Source organism: Rana temporaria, chromosome 2 (assembly GCF_905171775.1).
Source record: "Rana temporaria chromosome 2, aRanTem1.1, whole genome shotgun sequence".
Classification (NCBI taxonomy): domain Eukaryota; kingdom Metazoa; phylum Chordata; class Amphibia; order Anura; family Ranidae; genus Rana; species Rana temporaria.
This window is the reverse complement of record NC_053490.1, coordinates 469198330-469211441: the sequence shown is the minus strand read 5'-3', so window position 1 is coordinate 469211441 and position 13112 is coordinate 469198330. Positions and strand designations below refer to the sequence as shown.

The 13112-nt window shown below is 43.3% G+C and overlaps 1 protein-coding gene across 5 annotated transcripts in view; it reads left to right on the top strand.

Moving 5' to 3' along the window:
* ST3GAL6 (ST3 beta-galactoside alpha-2,3-sialyltransferase 6) overlaps nt 1-13112 on the top strand; it is a 220123-nt gene that overhangs the window by 72954 nt on the left and 134057 nt on the right. Inside the window, exon 1 of one of the 5 annotated variants that reach the window (XM_040338707.1) lies at nt 6475-7053. The exons of 3 other annotated variants lie outside the window; for them this stretch is intronic. In XM_040338707.1, coding sequence (XP_040194641.1) covers nt 6939-7053 — 115 coding nt within the window. In that variant the 5' untranslated portion in view covers nt 6475-6938. Of the gene's footprint in view, nt 1-6474; nt 7054-13112 lie in introns of those variants that run through there. One more of the 5 variants, XM_040338706.1, reaches the window with a different exon arrangement.

The following is a 13112-nucleotide window of genomic DNA, read 5'->3' as shown; positions in this document are numbered from 1 at the left end:
TTTCCCTTTACTCTGATACCCCCAACTAAAATCTGATACCCCCAACTAAAATCTAGTGGAACCAATTGACTTCAGAATTCCCCTAATTAGTAAATAGAGTAACCCGTGTGCAATTTAATCACAGCTGTTCTGTGAAGCTCTTAAAGGTTTGTTAGAACCTTAGTGAAAAAAAAAACCCATCAAGAAGGTAAAGAAACACACAAGACGGGTCAGGGATAAAGTGGAGAAGTTTAAAGCAGGGGGTGGGTTATCTAAAAAAAAATCCCAAGCTTTGAACATCTCACAGAGCTCTGTTCAATCCATCATCTGAAAATGGGAAATATGGCACAACTGTAAACCTACCAAGACATGGCCTTCCACCTAAACTGACAGGCCAGGCAAGGAAAGCATTAATCAGAAAAGCCACCAAGAGGCCCATGGTAACTCTGGAGTAACTGCAGAGATCCACATCTCAGGTAGGAGAATCTGCCCACAGGACAACTATTAGTAGTGCACTCCACAAATCTGGCCTTTATGGAAGAGTGGCAAGAAGAAAGCCATAAGAAATCCTGTTCGCAGTTTGCGAGAAGCCATGTGGAAGACACAGCAAACATGGAAGAAGGTGCTCTGGTCAGATGAGACCAAAATTGAACTTTTGGGCCTAAAAGCAAAACCCGATGTATGGCGGATGTAGATGAAAACACCATCTACATTGTGAAACACAAGTTGATGGGAAGATGGATGGAGCCAAATACAGGGCAATCTTAGAAGAAAACCTGTTTAGAGTCTGCAAAAGACTTGACACTGAGGCAGAGGTTCACCTTCCAGCAGGACAACGACCCTAAACATACAGCCAGAGCTACAATGAAATGGTTTAGATGCAAGCATATTCACGTGTTTAGAATGGTCCAGTCAAAGTCCAGACCTAAATCCAATTGAAAATCTGTGGCAAGACTTGAAAATTGCTGTTCACAGACGCTTTCCATCCAATCTGACAGAGCTTGAGCTATTTTGAAAATAAGAATGGGCAAAAATGTCACTCTCTAGATGTGCAAAGCTGGTAGAGACATCCCCAAAAAGACTTGCAGCTGTAATGGCAGCGAAAAGTGGTTCTACCAAGTATTGACTCAGGGGGGCTGAATACAAATGCATGCCAAACTTTTACATTTTTTTTTTTTTTTTACAAATAAATGTGAAACCTATAATTTTCCTTCCACTCCACAATTATGTGACACTCTGTGTTGGTCTATCACATAAAATCCTAATAAAATACATTTACGTTTTTGGATGTAACATGACAAAATGTGGAAGATTTTAAGGGGTATGAATACTTTTTCAAGGCACTGTAAATCTACTACTACTTTACTGACTTAAAGCAGAGTTCCACCCTAATTTGCAGGCACGTCCGCATGTGTTGTTGATCGCGCTGCCATTCCTTTTTGGATAGTGCAATTTTTATTTTTTATACATAGTACCTTTTTTGCTAAAAAAAAGCTCCACTTCCGTCCAAAACTCATCGCGGCGAGGTACGTCATATCTTTTTCCGCATTTGGCTCCTGGAATACCAGTGTAATCAATCCCAGGAGTCAATTTGCATCCTCCCACTAGCATTGCATTATTTCTAAATGGGAAACAACGCAATGCTAGACTTCATTGCTATTGCCGTGGTAACGTCTCACTGCACATGCAAGATCGGGAGTTGCTTGCTGGGTAGCCAGCAGCACCTTATCCCGGAAGAGACTCCTAGTGGGCTTCAGATGCCCACAGTTGGGATGGACACATGCTGGATCAGGAGGGTACAGTGAGTACCAATACTTTTAATAACTTAGAAAATGTTTTCAGATGTAGCATAACCCGATTTTTAAAACATAATTGATTACTATCACGGGGGTGATTAAGAAAAAAAAGTCTGGAACTCTGCTTTAACCACTTAAGGACCGGAAGCATTACCCATTTCCCGACCAGGCCATTTTTTGCGATATAGCACTGCGTCACTTTAACTGACAATTGCACGGTCATGCGATGTTGTACCCAAACAAAATTGACCTTTTTCCCCCTACAAATAGCAATTAGAGCTTTCTTTTGGTGGTATTTGATCACCTCCTGCAGTTTATTTTTTGCACTATAAACAAAAAAGCCAATTTAAAATATATATTTTTTACTTTTTGCTATAATAAATACCCCCCCCAAAAAAAAAACCATATTTCTTCATCAGTTTAGGCCACGATGTATACTTCTACAGGAAATAGATTTATAGCATTTTTTTCCCTTTACTAGTAATGGTGGCGATTGGTGATTTTTAGTGGAACTGCCACATTGCGGTGGACAGATCGGACACCTAACTGACATTTTTGACACTTTTTTGGGAACCAGTGACATTATTACAGTAATAAGTGCTAAAGATATGCACTGTTATTGTACTAATGACATTAGTCACAAAAGCGAGAACCAGCGGCGATTTGCAGGATTGTGCCACCTTGCCGCAGTATAATGACGGCAGGTGGTCGGCAGGCGGTTAAACAGCTTTCACTGTAGTTGTACTAGTCCAGGTTTTATATAATTAGGGGGATATTTATTACCTGCTCTTGTCTGCCATGCATTGTATGTACGTAAGTTTTTGCTTCTATATCTTTTGTCTTTTTATACACAATAATAAACTTTTGTTTAAAATATATATTTTTTTTACATTTACATTTTTAACACTGTAAAAGTATCTTACACTTGCAGTATTAAACGGAAGCGCATTGTCATTTGGTCCACAAGGCTCCAGTTAAACTATTAAGGCTGCATTCACATCTAGACGGACGAAATCGCGGCGTTTTGTCGCCGCAAATCGCGGTAAAAATAGCGGCGTTTTGTACCGCGATTTGCGGCGACAAAACGCGGGTATTGTCCGCCTAGATGTGTCCCAAGATGACCCCCTCTATGGAGATGATTGCCATCTCCTAGCCGAACGCTCGAAGACGCCTGAAAAAAAGGTCCGGGACCTTTTTTCACGCCGCAGGCGACAGGCGTCCGGCGTTCGGCGTGGAGATGTGAACCATCTCCATAGAGGGACATGTATTTCCAGCCCTCTGGCGGCAGAGGCGTAGCGCTACAGGCGTAAAAACGCCTAGATGTGAATGGGGTCTTAGGTGGGACTATCCTGTGTACTTATTTAGATTTTACATGTTTAGGAGGAGAAGTAGTTTTGAGTAAACAAAAGCAGATGATGGAATCGGAAACAAATCATTTGTTTTAAAGCCAAACTCCCCCCCCCCCCCCCCCCCACTCTAAATGATTGTTAAGAAAATCCCAATCGAAAAGCCAGATGTAATGGCCTAAATCCATAGTTATGACACTTTCTTGGTCCCTGGTCTCCTAAGACTACTTCTTTAATTCAAAGGAGGAGGGTTCTTCTTTGTGTGTCCATATTACTGCTTGACTGACGAGGTAATTTCTAATCGGCTGTACAGTGATGGGTATAGCTTGGTGATGTCACGAAAAAGCAACTGGTCAGCTCAGGCACAGATGGCAGTGCGGGATCGTTAATTATTGCCGGAAGAGGAGTTGGGGGGAATAGAAAGTAGCTTCAGATTTATTTTTATTTTTTAAAGATGGGTATTTTCACCAAACCATGGGTCTAGCATGTGTGTTTTTTTTGTTTTGTTTTGTTACCTTTGCAAGGGCCTTTTAGAGTAAACAAGTTGGACTTTATTACCATAGCTCTGGATCACAAAAATCAGCCAGCTGATGTTGACATGTCAGGGCCAATACTTCACATGCTCTGGAAAACCTGATAAAACCTTGGCCAGGTCACTGTTTGAATTACGAATTGCTCATTAACATAAATCCTTGAATGGATATTGTTTGTCTGTGAAGTCTCAGCTTTCTCCAAACCAAAGTAGGATTCATTTTAACATAGGAATATTCTACTGTATGAATTATGTTATGGTCATCCAAGCACATACAGGCTGAGATTAAATTAGTGTGTGAAAGTGATTTTAAAATGCATTGCATTCTGAATGAATCCCCCCCCCCCCCGGTGCCACATTTGGCACCATTCAGGGTAGAGTGGGTACCTGTTTTTTTACAGGTACCCTGTCTCCAATTCCAGGAGACCGTGTCGCAGCGAATTACATCAGCAGCTCGCCCCTCCTCCTCCCTCCCCTACTGCTGTGCCAGTGAGGGCACAGCGCGTTTCACGCATGCGCAGTAGGGACCCGGCCGTGTAGTTGATAGCTACACTGCCGGGTTCCCTTACCTGCAATGGCGATGGCAGCACCCGACCAGCTGATGTAGACATCGGCTGTGGTGCCGACATCGCTCGACTCCAGGACAGGCAAGTGTCCTAATGTTAAAAGTCAACAGCTACCCTTTTTTTTTTTTTTTAAAGGGTGGGACGAAACTCCAATTTAAGCCTTCCTAGATCACTTCAGGCTGGCCCCTTTTGCAGGTATAGCTATGTAAAACATTACAAATAAATATCTATACTGTTTTTAAAATCCAGGAATACACTTTCACCCTGTTCTGCACATGTTCAGTTGCTCTCCATTTTTTAAGCACTTTTCACACCATGGAAACACGTTCCAGAGGCTTTTCTGCATGCCCGTTTTTGATGCAGTCCAGTTCATTTTAACCATAAATATGTAGAAGAATACATATCGGCCTAAACTGAGGATTTTTTTTTGTTTGTGATATTTATTAAATCTAAAAGTAAAAAATATTGTTTTTTTTGTTTTTTTTTTTTTAAATTGTCGCTCTTGTTTTGTTTATAGCGCAAAAAAATAAAAACCGCAGAGGTGATCAAATACCACCAAACAAAAGCTCTATTTGTGGGAAAAACTTAAATTTTCTTTGGGTCCGCGCGATTGTCATTCAAAGTGCGACAGCGCTGAAAACTAAAAAATGGTCTGGGCAGGAAGGGGGTGAAAATGCCCTATATTGAAGTGGTTGACTAAACCCATTTGATTTTAGTGGACTAAAATGTACTAGAGATTTTAGTCTACTAAAATACGACAAAAACAACTCGGGTGACTAAAATAGGACTAAGATTAAAATGGCATTTTAGTCAAGACTAGAACTAAAACGTAATCAAAATTTTATGTCAAAATGAACACTCTGTTGGAGTTGCTGTACAACAAATGTTCCGACGTTCGTACAGTGATCTCCCCCGCTGAGCTGTTGTGTTCTGACAGGGGCACAGCCCCCCCCCCCCCCCCCCCGCCAAAGCACTCCAGTCAGTGCTCTCTGCCATTGGCTAAGAGCTCTGATCGGGAGTCAGTCGGATGCTGGTTTTCCAGGATGCACGTCCAACAGAAGCCGGCCCCGCTGGCATACACACAGGCAGAATGTCAGCCGTTTTTTATTGAGCCGGCCAATGACGGACGGCATTCGGCCCGTATGTACGGGGCTTAAAGCAGATTTCCATTTGTTTTTCAGTTTATTAAAAGTCAGTAGCTACAAAGTGTGGCTGCTGATTTTTAATTTATAAACACTCGCCTGTCCAACAGTCCAGCGATTCAGCCATTCCAAGCCTCGGTTCTCTTCCCCCGCCTCTCCTTGGCGCCGGCTTCACTAGTGTGGGTACCCGGCTGTGACAGCTTGCGGCTTTACAGCTGGGTATGCACTGCGCATGCGCGAGTCGCGTTGCACTTCCTGAATAGCCGAGCAATCTTCTAGGACCTGTGACAAGTCCCAGAAGATTGCAGGGAGGGAGGCGAGGGGAAGTGGGAGCTGGATAGCTGTCAAAACCAGCTACTCACTTGCTCCCTCCCCAAAAAGAAATTGCATGCCAAATGAAGCATGCAAGGGTATGTGGAGTCCTTAAAGCGGAAGTTCCACTTTTGGGTGAAACTCTGCTTTAAAGTATAACAAAAACATAAAAAAAGTAGAGTGGGATTAGAATGCATGTCAGTTTTTATTGCGGTCTGTGCTCCCGTTAGGGAGATTCACCCTCTCTATGGCCTCATTCACACTACGGGCCGTTCGGGTCCGTCTGTCACGAACCTGAACGGCCCCTCCATGCATCGCTATGGAGCGTCGGATGTCAGTGGAGACATGTCCGCTGACATCCGATCCGCTAAAAACAGACGTATGGGGGCCACGTCCCTACCCGTCCATGCGGATCGGATCGGGTAAGATCTGATGAAAACGGACATGCTGTCCGTTTTCATCAGATCGCTCCATAGGACACAGCGGTGCCCGACATGCCCCTCCCCGCTCAGTGAGCAGAGAGGAGCTTGTCATCCGTCGGCTCAGCGGAGATCTGTGGACAGATCTCCCGCTGAGCTGACGGGAGCAGGCGTACTCCGTATCGACGGAGTCCGCCTGTGAGAATGAGGCCTATTTGTCCTGTTTATTATTATCATTGAAAAATATCTTGCAATGGGGACACTAGTTCTGGTGATCACCCAAAAATTCCCTTAATTTGCAGGGATTTCCTCTCACTTCCTGTTGTTTGGCTGTGGGTCAGGAAATGAAGCAAAATCTCTGCAATGGGACACATATGGTGAAAAAACCTGACAAGGGTTATAACCCTTTCTTACTCTATCCAAAATGAAAAATAAAAGTTTTGCCCATTCAGTTTCGAATTCCCGCGCTGGCTAATACTGCCATCCAACTTTTATAATAGTCCAAGGTGTATCCTTCTGTATTTTGTATTGTTTAACTGTTCTAAAATTGCAGTTACTAAATGAAGGCCATTCATTTGTCTGGGCACATTAACATAAAGACACACCAGTTAATGAAACCGATCCAAGCAGGACTAACAATACCTGGCTGTTAGGGAGTGAATGAATGATGAAATAAACTTCTGTCAAGTGTCTATTTCTGGGCACTGTTACAGCTACTTTTTTGTGGATTCATTTGATTGCACGTAGGAGACTTGAAGACCGGTTTTGTATTTTTTTTATGAATGGATTGTAGGTCACTGGCCACTGCTAAAGGTATGTGAACACCTGCGGCAGGCTTTGCTTAGGATGGTTTATGTAAACTTGGTTACATCCATCCAAGAGTTTATAATTTTGTATTTTTTTTTTGTAGTGAACAGTTTTCTCATTATGTGTGCAAGGAAACAAACATTTCCAGATTTGGGTGAGTTCTGGCTGTTTTGTAAATATAGAAATAATGGTGGACAGACTTGAGATTGCAATTTTTTCTCTCTTGAGAAGAGGGAAAGCAGGATTAGGCCGTGTTCACACTATACACGCAGAAAAACTTGACATGATTCCACTTGTAGAAACATCAAATTACATAACTTTTCAATCGCAGTAAATTTTATACACGTTGCAGATTCCTGTGCAGAAAAAATCAACACGTGATAAATATCATGTGTCGTCTTGGTAGTATATAAGAATATTCATTCCTCATGATAGGTGGGAGGCTCCTCAGAATGTTTCCTTATCTCCTTCCCATAGACCTACACAGGTGTTTATTCTACATAGTTTATAGAACTCCTGAATTTTTATTAAAATTGGTCTGAACGATGACACTCGCCTTGTTGGATGTGGACACGCATCTGGGTCCCTTATTTATCTTCCATGGCAGGGGTCTCCAAACTTTTCAAACAAAGCGTACACACAACGTACACATTTTACAGTCCTTCAAACTTTAGGGGGGGCCAGACTGTGATCAGTGGCAGCAGAAACTTCCTGGTGTCAGTGGGAGTAAACCGTGCCCTATATTTGGTATTGGGGGAGGAATAGTACCCCATTTTTGGTGTCGGTGGGAGGAGTAGTGCACCAACAATGGTGTCAGTGGGAGGAGCAGTGCCTCATAAGTGGTGTCAGGGGGTGGAACAGTGCCCCATTGTCTGTGTCAGTTGGAGGAATAATGCCCCAAGGGACCGCTAAAAGCAAGCAAAGGGCCGCATCTGGCTACCAGGCTGCAGTTTGGAGACCACTGTTTTATGGTGTTGTCTTAGATGGAGAAGGTATTGAGCTGAGGTTGTAGGGACTCTTAATGGACTTTTAGGGGTTTGCTTGTCAGTTGAACCTCTTACCTGTTTTTCTTGGTCATGTAAATTTGTCTTTAACTGATCAGAATCTAAAGCCGGGTACACACACTTTTTTTCATGCAGCCCAGCTGGGTTGCAAGAACTGTCGGCTCCGGTCGAAGCCGCTGTACTAGCCATTAGGGCCGAAACAACTAATCGATTAATCGACAACTAATCGATTATGAAATTAATCTATTACAATTTTCATAATCGATCGGCCAGTAACATAATGGGGTTAAAAAAACAAAAATTAGCCCTTTATAGTACAAAAAAGCAAATTACATGGTTTCCTATGGGACACGTTCACATCCATGATTTTTTTTCAGCTGCTGCGTATTTGGAAAGGGCAAGGAGTTTTAAACGCAAAACGGTGCTATTTTTTTTTTTTTTTTGGTTCAATATACCGTATTTATCGGCGTACACCGCGCACTTTTTTGCCCTGAAAATCAGGGCAAAATCGTGGGTGCGCGGTATACGCCGATACCCGCTTTCCCGCGCCGAGTTTGAATACTGCGCCGACATATACCGAGCGCAGTATACTCGTGTATTGTCGGGCAGTCTCGGCTCCTCCCGCGCTGACGTCCTGGACGTCAGCGCGAGAGTAGCCGAGCATTGCGGACAATACACGAGTGTACTGCGCTCTGTATATGTCGGCGCAGTATTCAAACTCGGCGCGGGACGCCGCAGAAGGACATCGGACCCAACGAAGAGGACACCCGAAGCCGCGGACGGACGCCGTACCCGACGAGGCCGCCGCGCAAGACACCAAAACTGTAAGTACAGGATTCGGGGCAATTTTAGGGGTGCGCGCTATACCCCGATAAATACGGTACTTCAATGGAGAAGCTGCAGAAAAGCATGTAATGTGTTTTTGCAGCAATTTGTGTTTTGTAATCTGCCCAACAACAAATTGGCCCAAAAAAAATAAAAAAATGCAATTTCTTTTTTTTTTAAGGCTATTATCCGATTAATCGAAACAATAATCGGGCAACTATTCGATTATGAAAATAATCGTTAGTTGCAGCCCTACTAGCCATGCAAGCTTAGGACAGCGATCTCCACCGCTGAGCTGCTGTGTTCTGTCAGGGGGACGCCACCCCCACCAGAGCACTCCGACCAGCACACTCTGCCATTGGCTGAGAGAGCTGATCGTGAGTGGGTCAGCTGCTGGTTTTCCAGCATGCACGTCTGACAGAAGCCGCCCGGACCGACATAAACAGGGGCAGAATGTCGGCCAGTATTTTTTGTATCGGCAAGCCTGCCTTGCATACATACACACGATCGTGAAAAAAAATGCTTGAGCAAAGCGCGGTGACGTACAACACGTACGACGGCACTATAAAGGCCAAGTTCCATTCCAATGGCGCCACCCTTTGGGCTGCTTATGCTAATTTCCCCGTCTCATAACTTGCTTCTGAGCATGCGCATTTTCTTCCCTTTTCGTTAAAGCATACACACAACCGTTTTTCACGACGTGAAAAACGCAGAGAAAAAATAGAGCAGGTTCTAAATTTTTAATGCCCATTTTCCTCGTCGAGAAAAATGCTCTGGAGCCTACACACGACCGTTTTTCACGACCAATTAAAAAAATGGCATTTTTCTCGTCATGAAAAACAGTCGTGTGTACGTGGCATTTCTGTTTTGAGAGTGTTATTTATTACTTAGATTTAATTGTACTGAAGTGGACCTCCCCTTCTCTTTTTGAATGGATAACCAAGCTTATAAGTACATAATCTATGAAAACATACCTACTATCTTAGAAACTCTATGTGGAAATTGGAAGCAATATGGTCCAGGTGCACCATATTTTCCCATCAAGGTTTGTTTGCTTTATTTTTCTCCTTTTTTATTTTTTTTTATTTTTTATCTCCTGTTGGATTGTTCTGCCCTGCAAGGCGAGTATTTTTTTTTGTCTGTAAAATTGGGAAAAAAATGATAAATAAAAATCTGAAAAAATAAAGAATATTCATAGCTTTGAAGCTTTTTTCAGACTTAAAATCTCTGCAGGACAGATAGAAAGTGTGATATCCTCAATAAAATGTTATCGTTTGTCTGTGATGAAGTCCATCCAAGGTTAAACCAATTCTACTCACTAAATGGGAGAAATATGCAACTGTTTCTTTTCAGCAGAATGTGGTCACTGCTTTCAGTGTTCTGTTAATGCATTTCATGAGCTGACGCATTTCTTCAGAGATACTTGGCCTACACACTACCAATATATGGACCCCCTCCCGAGTTCATAGGTGCTGTTGAATGGGAACAACAGTTGCTCTATTCCCGCATCCGGTGGATAGAGCACGTCTTGCCTTGGATGGATTTTATGATGTATGCTGTTTGCCAAGGACTTTGTTGATAACATAGTTTACAATAGCATTTTACTGAGGTATCACAAAATGTTATTGCACTTTTTATCTGTTCTGTACAATTGTTTTTCTAATTCCCATTCACAGTTTTTTCAGTCATTTGACATATAAACTTTGTGATGTGTTGGGCATGTTTTCTTATGATTGCTTTTGATTTTCAGGAATAGCTTCACACTGGCCATACAAAGCTCAAAAGTTGGTTAAAAAAATGAGGAAGGAGCTGGGAAAAACAGATGCAGTTGCTGTTTGGGTATTCGGATGCTGCTGCTGTCTGAATACAATAGCCAGCTTTGAAGAGTCCTCCAGCCACACTGTTCAATGTGGGGGTGGGAATCGATTGATGAAGGCAAGAATTCTAAAGGTGTATGACTAACTTCAGCCACTCCTAGTTGCTATTATTCGGAAGATCCAGCATGGGTGTTCGCAATCGCAACAATATCACATTTCTGAGAGGCTGAATAAATGTAAAAAATTCAACAACACACAACAAGGTATGCAACCTTCTGCGGGCACTCAATTCTGGGACCAATGCTTCATGAAGGTCCCCAAACCATGCATGCTTTCATTGGCAGCTGTGACCAGAAGTAACACAGACAGGTGTTTTATTAATGACTATCTTTTCTCCTACTGCACCAGCGCAAGCCGAAGTATAGGGATGAGCTCCGGCGTGTTCGCACACTCCATGTGCAAAGCCCGCCAGGAAGTCGACACGGCGCTGCACTAATCACAGGCAGTGAGACATTTCCCGATCTCTGCAGCCGAGCATCGGGACAATGTCTCCCTGCCTGTGATTAGTGCAGCGCCGTGTCGACTTCCTGGCGGGCTTTGCACATGGAGTGTGCGAACACGCCGGAGCTCATCCCTATACTTCGGCTTGCGCTGGTGCAGTAGGAGAAAAGATAGTCATTAATAAATACCTGTCTGTGTTACTTCTGGTCACAGCTGCCAACGAAAGCATGCATGGTTTGGGGACCTTCATGAAGCATTGGTCCCAGAATGGAGTGCCCGCAGAAGGTTGCATACCTTGTGTGTTGCATTTTTTACATTTATTCAGCCTCTCAGAAATGTGATATTGTTGTGATTGCGAACACCCATGCTGGATCTTCCGTGACTAATACCATATAATGTTTTTTTTTTTTTTTTTTCTCCAAACAACATCATGTTTGAACAATTACTTTTACTTTTTACCTGGCCTGCTGATAATAGCAAACAGATGGTGTTTGCATCCAATGCACGGAAAACACAAAGGAGCTTTTATTAGTAGTACATTAAATACATTTATAAGATTCTTATCTCTTAAATGTCTCACAGAAAGGTCTGCAGCCGTGTAGAATCTTATCAAACTGCCAATGTGTAAAAATGGGCAAAGTCTCAAATAAAGAGATGTCCGATGTTCTCATATTATTCCTTAGGGCCCCATCACACCTGCCTGCTCTGGGGAGTTGTGTTAAGCCCTTGTTCATATCTGTGCGATTTGACAGGTTAAATCGAAGCTCATCCTGGCAATATAAGAGCCCCAATCTGTTTAACGCTGACTTATCGGCACCCCACCGATTTCCAAAAGTAGTTCCTGCGCTACTTTTGGCGACTTCGGGGCCGATTTCAATAAACAGAATTAATGCAGGTACTTTATTTAACTGCTTGCCGCCTGGCATATAGCAGAATGACAGCAGAGCGGGAGCTCTTCCATCTTGGGTAGACATCATTTGACATCCTCCCAGTTGCGCACCTCCTGCGCACGTTCCACGCATAAGCTTGATATATCACCCACCAGACACAGCGGATGACAGATCATTGTACTAGGCTGGCCCCAGTACTATGTGATCGCTGCGACCAACCAACCTTCCATTCATAGCCAATCATTGCGTACGATTGTAATTAGGGTTGTCCCGATACCACTTTTTTAGGACTGAGTACAAGTACCGATATTTTTTTTCAAGTACTCGCCGATACCGAATACCGATACTTTTTTTTAAATGTGTCCCCAAATGCAGCCATGTCCCCCCACAGATATGCAGCCATGTCCCCCCACAGATATGCAGCCATGTCCCCCCACAGATATGTAGCCATGTCCCCCCACAGATATGCAGCCATGTCCCCCCCCATATGCAGCCATGTCCCCCCCCATATGCAGCCATGCCCCCCCCCATATCCAGCCATGTGCCCCCCATATCCAAAAAGTGCAAAAACTATTTTGTGGCGCTAAAAATAAAAAAGTTATATAATACTGATAGTCTGTATCAACTCCAAGTGACAGTGTAGTCAAATGAAAAGTCCATATATGATAAATCAATAACAATGAGTTGTTGAAAGTGAACTGTTGATGGATGAATAATCAAATTAATAATTCCAGACACCACGGTGAAACAAAATAAATGAATTGTGAGAAAAACCACCACCAGAAGCAGAGGCTTACCAGAGGTATTGAACCCAAATAAGCATACGCCTAAAGGGTCAATACAGGCTGAATGTAAATGGATGAAGACCACATCAACCGGATCTAGATATACAGTTGTGAGGATATCCTGAAGGCATCACGTAAACAAGCACAAGGGGTAACGGCAACTTGGAGGCAACGCTCAAACGATCAGACTGTGTCCAAAGTACATGAAGGAAAAACGAAGGCACATAGTGTGAAACCGTAACAATGTTGAAATTTAATAACGGCTAAAAACACTTACAGTTTTGCTGAATATGAAAGACGGCAATAAAAAGTAGCGCATGGCAGCAGCCATGTCCCCCCCCATATGCAGCCATGTCCCCCCCCATATGCAGCCATGTCCCCCCCCATATGC